The sequence below is a fragment of the Sinocyclocheilus anshuiensis genome, unplaced genomic scaffold (assembly GCF_001515605.1).
Source record: "Sinocyclocheilus anshuiensis isolate Anshui unplaced genomic scaffold, SAMN03320099.WGS_v1.1 scaffold1139, whole genome shotgun sequence".
Lineage (NCBI taxonomy): Eukaryota > Metazoa > Chordata > Actinopteri > Cypriniformes > Cyprinidae > Sinocyclocheilus > Sinocyclocheilus anshuiensis.
The window spans coordinates 192,128-197,854 of NW_015547684.1; the positions used below are offsets into that span (position 1 = coordinate 192,128).

Sequence of the window (5,727 nt, forward strand, 5' to 3'; positions counted from 1 at the left end):
CACACAAGCCGCGGTTAAGACAGCTGACTCTCTCTCTCTCTCTCTCTCTCTCTCTCTCTCTCTCAAACACACACGCGCACACACACACACACACAGACACACGAAAAAAACTCCGCATTTGAACAGTCAATAGCAAATACTTAAACTAATAACAAAACAGTAGCTGATTCAGAAACACCACATATGTTCTATGCACACGCTCCAACCTACACTAATAACAAATTACATAAAATCCCAGAGCCGGATTCACGAAAATCTTCTTAAGAAATAAGTTAAGACATTTCTTAAGATAAATTCCACGAAGTTCGTAAGAATGTTCTTAAGTGCAATTCTTGAAAATTTCTTAATAGGTTCTCAAATATATTCTTTAGAACATCTTAATTTTTTTCTTAAGAAAAAAATAACAGTCGTTATCGGAGTTAATACATGACGCACTGAGCTAAACACACTTTATTGTCTTTTTGCGCATTCTGCAGATTACCCTAATAATCATAAGCACGCACACTATTTTCGTCGCGACTTTGACAGGCGCTCAGCTTCACGTTTTTAATGCGGCGTGTTTTTGAACAGTTACTTTTAAAATAGCCTGTCTCAAGCTGCAGCGATATGTTTCATTCATTTTTGTGCTGTTTTTGCGCTCTCATCTGAGTGAACGCTTCCGGTATGTGTGTCCGCGCTGCTACAGCAAACGCGCCCTGCGCATTCATGTGCGCTGAATATTGCCGAAGATTATGTCGTATTTATAAGCTACAATTAAAAGCGTTCAATTAAAGCTCCCTATTTTTAGAGTTGCTACTGAGTTTTGAAGTCAGCAAAAAGTAGCGTCACACATAGGCTAATCATGACCGATCATTGTTTACATTATCAGTCATCGCTGTCACTTCAGAAAACTCGAGCACATCCCTATTAATAGTCCTACTATGTATTATATGTAGCTAGTGTTGTTGTAATGCTTAAATATAACAATTGTCAGATGTCAAATGTCAGAGCCAAGCCTAAGGCTGATGACACACAAGGCAACTTTTTTTGAGCAATGTTGCTTGGGCACTTTCCCATTGAGAATGGGTAACATATTTCTATCTGGATAAGATGAAACCTCAGGTTGATTGATTTCCTCAGATTGTATTTTATTAACATGAGACAAATTCACACTGTAACAATGACACAGTTTCACACTGTATTACTAACTTGAGTTTATTCTGATTGAATTTTCATGTTGGTCCAGATATCAGTAACCAAAAAAAATCACATTTATATTATTTTATTTTTTATTTTAACTTTAATCTAAAGTTGAAACAATGAGGTCAATGTAACTGCAGTCTCATAGTTATGTTGGGCATATCTTACATTCACTCTTTGGTCTGCTATGTTTTAAAATCCACATTACATTCTCTTGTGTTCATAAAAGTGTGTGACACCCTTTCATACAGTGATCAAATATAAACGTATGGGTAAAACTGTAGCTGTAACAGATGTAAAACTCACAAAACCTTCTCAGGGATTCCACATAGAAGGTAATTTAATATATTTTCCTAAAGCAGTCAGTAGTAGCGTTAAAACAGACAGGTGCTGTAGACGGTGACTTTGTGACTGATCTCCTGAAGCAGTTCTTTCACAGCCTTCTCCAGATCCACAAGCTCATTGGCCTTGTCCTCCAGCAGCTTCTGATTTTCATCATAGCCCTTCTCAAGATCTGAAAAACAGAAATTTAGCTCATTGTAAGTGAAAACATTAAAAATGTAACTGGAACCAGTTGTGTTATAGTTCTTTTCTAATGCTGATGCAGTAATATTTGCTTCCCAGGAATTAGAGATGCAGGATTGACGTACTTTTCAGAAGCTGAAGTTTGTCGCTGGCCTGTAGCAGCAGATTTTTGGCTTCCTGTTGGAGTTTCTCTGCTCTTTTCTTGGCCTCTGCCACTCCTTCGGCCTTCTGTGTGATCAGCTCCTCGACACTACTGTACTTGTCCTTCAGCTCTGAATCCAGATCCTGCATAAACAGTCCACAGCACAGGAGGTTACAAACCCAAAAAACGTAATACCAAAAATGACGTATCATGTCCAGGTAATTCGTGCACCTTTTTGATCTGCTCAGCCAGTGCGATGATGCTATCAGCCTCTTTCTCTGTGCTGTTGACACTGGTGGAGGTGTTGAGAGCCTTTTCTTTCAGCAGAACTACATCGCTTTCCAACTTCAGGAGCCTTCGGGTGGCGTTACTCAGTTTTAGCTCCGAGTCGGACGTCTCAGACTCCACCTTTTGTGAAAAAGAGTCACATAAAGTGGCTTCAAATATCAATTCCAAATTGCACCATATTGATAATGAATAAAACAAGCCTAAAAGTGTTCCCTTGGAACAAATGACTGGTGATGTAGACTTACCGAGACCAGCAAGTCTTGCGTTCCCTTGATATCAGCAGTGGCCTGTTTCAGTGCCTCGGTTACTGAACTCTGGGCGCGCTCAGCCTGCTGCAAGGCCTCCTTCACCATCTCAGCTGTGTCTTTCACATCTGTCGCCTCCTTCCTGTGAAAAGCAGAGAATATACAAACACGTTGTTCAATGAACTGGCCAGTAGGTGGCAATGCTACCACATTCCACAGATATGGTACACTTTAGCGCAGTGGTTCTCAACCAGGGGCCCACTAGAGGGCCACAGGATGACTTAAGAGTATTGAAATCACAACATTACACCGCACTGCATCACATTTGCAAAATTAAATCCAATGCTTGTTTCTTGCTAATTTTGGGGTGCTCATTCCAAAAATAGTTTTGCTTTACATTACATTTTCCTACAAAATTTTTGCTTTCGACAACCATTTGTAAGACAAAGTCTTGTATTATGCCTTAATCACCAGAAGAACTGCTATAAATACATGATCCCTATCTTCCTCTGAGTCAGGTTATTTTTGTTTAAGTCTCAGCCAATTTTCACATGTATGAATGATTCAGAAGACATTATTTCATGCCTAATCTTGATTTTTAACATTTAGCTGACTTTTTATTTTATAACATGAAGGCTGATACATCCATATACTTTGAAAAAAAAAAAACCTTAATTCCTTTGCCAAAAAAAAAAAGGTACAAGTTTTTATTGGTAACTTGGTATAATCAAATTAGGCAATATTGGGCCTTTTTTTGCCAATCAGCAAAATTTTATTACTGATATATTATACTAATGTCAAATCTAAATTAAATTCTAAAATAAATAATGAATAAATAAATAAAATCATAATATAATCCGAAATTATTTTTCTTATTTCCTGTTCTATAACTACTGTATTTTTTTGTTTTGTTTTTTACTATTATGGTTAATTAGCATGTCAATACTCCTAGTTTCTGTTAATGAAAAAGCTTGAAAACTTGCAATTTTGTTATAATTACAGCAGAAATACTGAAAATATCTTACAGATAATATGAGGGAGGGGAGGCTTAAATATTAAGTTGGACAGCGGTGGACTTCGAGTCAAAAAAGTTTAGAACCACTGCTTTAGTGTCTGATGACATTTTTTAAGCATTAGAGGCACTCATCCCATGGGTTTGCAAGAACTATCAAATAGACTATTGCAGAAAATGAAAAGAAAAATGAACCTAGCATGCAAAATACTAATTTTGATGTTAATTTGATGGAAATAATAATCACATTTGGTAATGAGGTTGCAAAAATCGTGGCAAGTGCCTACTATATCAAACTGTTCTATGGGATTGATGTAAAAGACTGAATAGATCTCAGACCTGGCCTTGCGGGCTTGTTCCAGCAGGCTTTCTGCTCTCAGTATGTCAGCGGCACTCTGGTTGAGGATGTCCTCGACTTCTGTCAAGCTGCCCACGCGCTCCCTGATCTCTGCGGTCAGGTTCTGCAGCTGGGCTGGAGTGGTGGGCATCTGCATCTGCAGAACTTCATTGGCCACAGCCTCGATGCTTTCCAGGTCCGCTCCATCTTCTGTAGAAGCAGATAGAGTAAGAGTTCAAAATCAAGGATCTGATCATCCAAGCAACCTATCTCAAGGAAACCTGTAAGGGTTTCTTACGAGTGAGGAAGTCTCGGATCTGTTTGATGAGTTGGCGTAGCTCCTCGTTGCTTCCATCCACACGCTTTTTGGTCTCATTGGTTTTTGCCAGCACTTCTTGAGCATTAAGCTTTGCTTCATCTGCTTTTACCTTTGCCTCTGACACCTGAACATACAAATTAAAGAAAAGAAATCCTTTAAATCCTACAATGTCTACACAAAAGCAATCAGCAGTTATCAAGTGCCTAACAGTGAGAAGATCCAAACAGAAGCATATCTCTACAAAAACGCATTGCAAAATCTTTTATCATATAAACAGCAGATACAGTATCACCTGAGAAACCTCACCATTTTGGAGAGCTTGTCCACTTCCTCCATAGCGCTGATAATCTCCAGGTCAAAGTCCTTGGCTTTCTGCCAGGCATTGTGGGCCAGCGTGGCGAGGCTATCACATCCCTCTCCTCCACACTTCCTGTTTCCTTCCCCATCCACACAGCTCAGGCCTCCGCAGGGAGAGTCGGCACAGTTCTCTGAGCCAGCTGGACTGCCACATGTCTATCCGGAGAGAGATCACAAAGTTAAAACTAGGCTTTTCTATTTACATATGCAAAACTCACTAGTCGGGTTTCCATCTAAAGTTGCGAATTTAATTTTATTCTAAATTTGGCGTTTCCATCACTCGTTTCTCATGCGATACTTCAAAATGTGCATTAAAATAGGGTGATGGAAACATAGCTACTGCCATGATGCTGTGTGATTGCAAAGGCTTTGCTATGCATTTGCTAGGTATTCTATTGCTAGGCATTGCTGTGCAGTTACTAGCATACATATGTGTAGATAGATGCCACAATCGACCGCTCCAGACACGTCAACACGTCTGCCATCTTGGAACGGTCAATGTGTCGTCACTCACTATTAAAATCAATGAGTTTCAAGATGCCACAACATTGTGCAGCCTCTGGTTGTAAAAACCACAGAAATTTTAATTCCTGAAGAAATTGGATAAACTTTTTTTGACAGGTAAGAATGTGTTGGTTTGTGTTTTTAATATGTATTAACTCAATATTACAGTTTTTTAAACTATAGTACCCTTTAAATGTTGCGGTAGCGAACGGCTTCGTCTTGTTGTATCGTGTTAGTTTAGCAAAATCATCTGCTGAAGTCTATTGCACATATAGATGTTGCATACAGAGCAATGTACAAATTTTGGTCTGTTACTGATTTCAAATTACATGACAAAAATTGTAGTTAGTAATGTAATCCATTACATTACACATTTCAGGTAATATAAGCAGACTACTTTTTGATTACCTTTGACCTAACTCATTTATCACGTTGATTTAAATAGGATAATCTTGTACCATATTGATATAAAAATACAAAGAGTAAGACAATTTATTCCATTAAACCACTGCATACAAATTCCATCGCATTAAACATTACATTAAAGGAACTGCAGGGGATTTGCGAGTTTGATGAAAAGCTAATAATTAATTAAATAAAAAATAAATAAATTAAAAAATAAAAATAATAATAATATTTGATTACTTGCATGTCATGTCACCATTAACCAATGTCAGAAAACTGTGAACATGCAAATGTGTTACTTAATTATTAAAATATTTATTTTAAAATCTCAGGGGTACTTCAAGTAAATATATTAGCTGAAAGAGGTTCAGATGACAAGTTTGGGAATGCCTACATTACATGTAATTAAGAAAT

General features: G+C 37.9%; 1 protein-coding gene across 1 annotated transcript in view; it reads right to left on the reverse strand.

Moving 5' to 3' along the window:
• Window positions 1-1,047: 1,047 nt before the first annotated feature.
• LOC107703183 (laminin subunit beta-1-like) overlaps window positions 1,048-5,727 on the reverse strand; it is a 37,898-nt gene continuing 33,218 nt past the window's right edge. The window contains exons 25-31 of the mRNA XM_016505742.1: window positions 4,354-4,560; window positions 4,027-4,171; window positions 3,731-3,938; window positions 2,380-2,521; window positions 2,078-2,254; window positions 1,830-1,989; window positions 1,048-1,693 (exon numbers count right to left, since the gene is read on the reverse strand). Coding sequence (XP_016361228.1) covers window positions 1,554-1,693; window positions 1,830-1,989; window positions 2,078-2,254; window positions 2,380-2,521; window positions 3,731-3,938; window positions 4,027-4,171; window positions 4,354-4,560 — 1,179 coding nt within the window. The 3' untranslated portion in view covers window positions 1,048-1,553. The remainder of the gene's footprint in view (window positions 1,694-1,829; window positions 1,990-2,077; window positions 2,255-2,379; window positions 2,522-3,730; window positions 3,939-4,026; window positions 4,172-4,353; window positions 4,561-5,727) is intronic.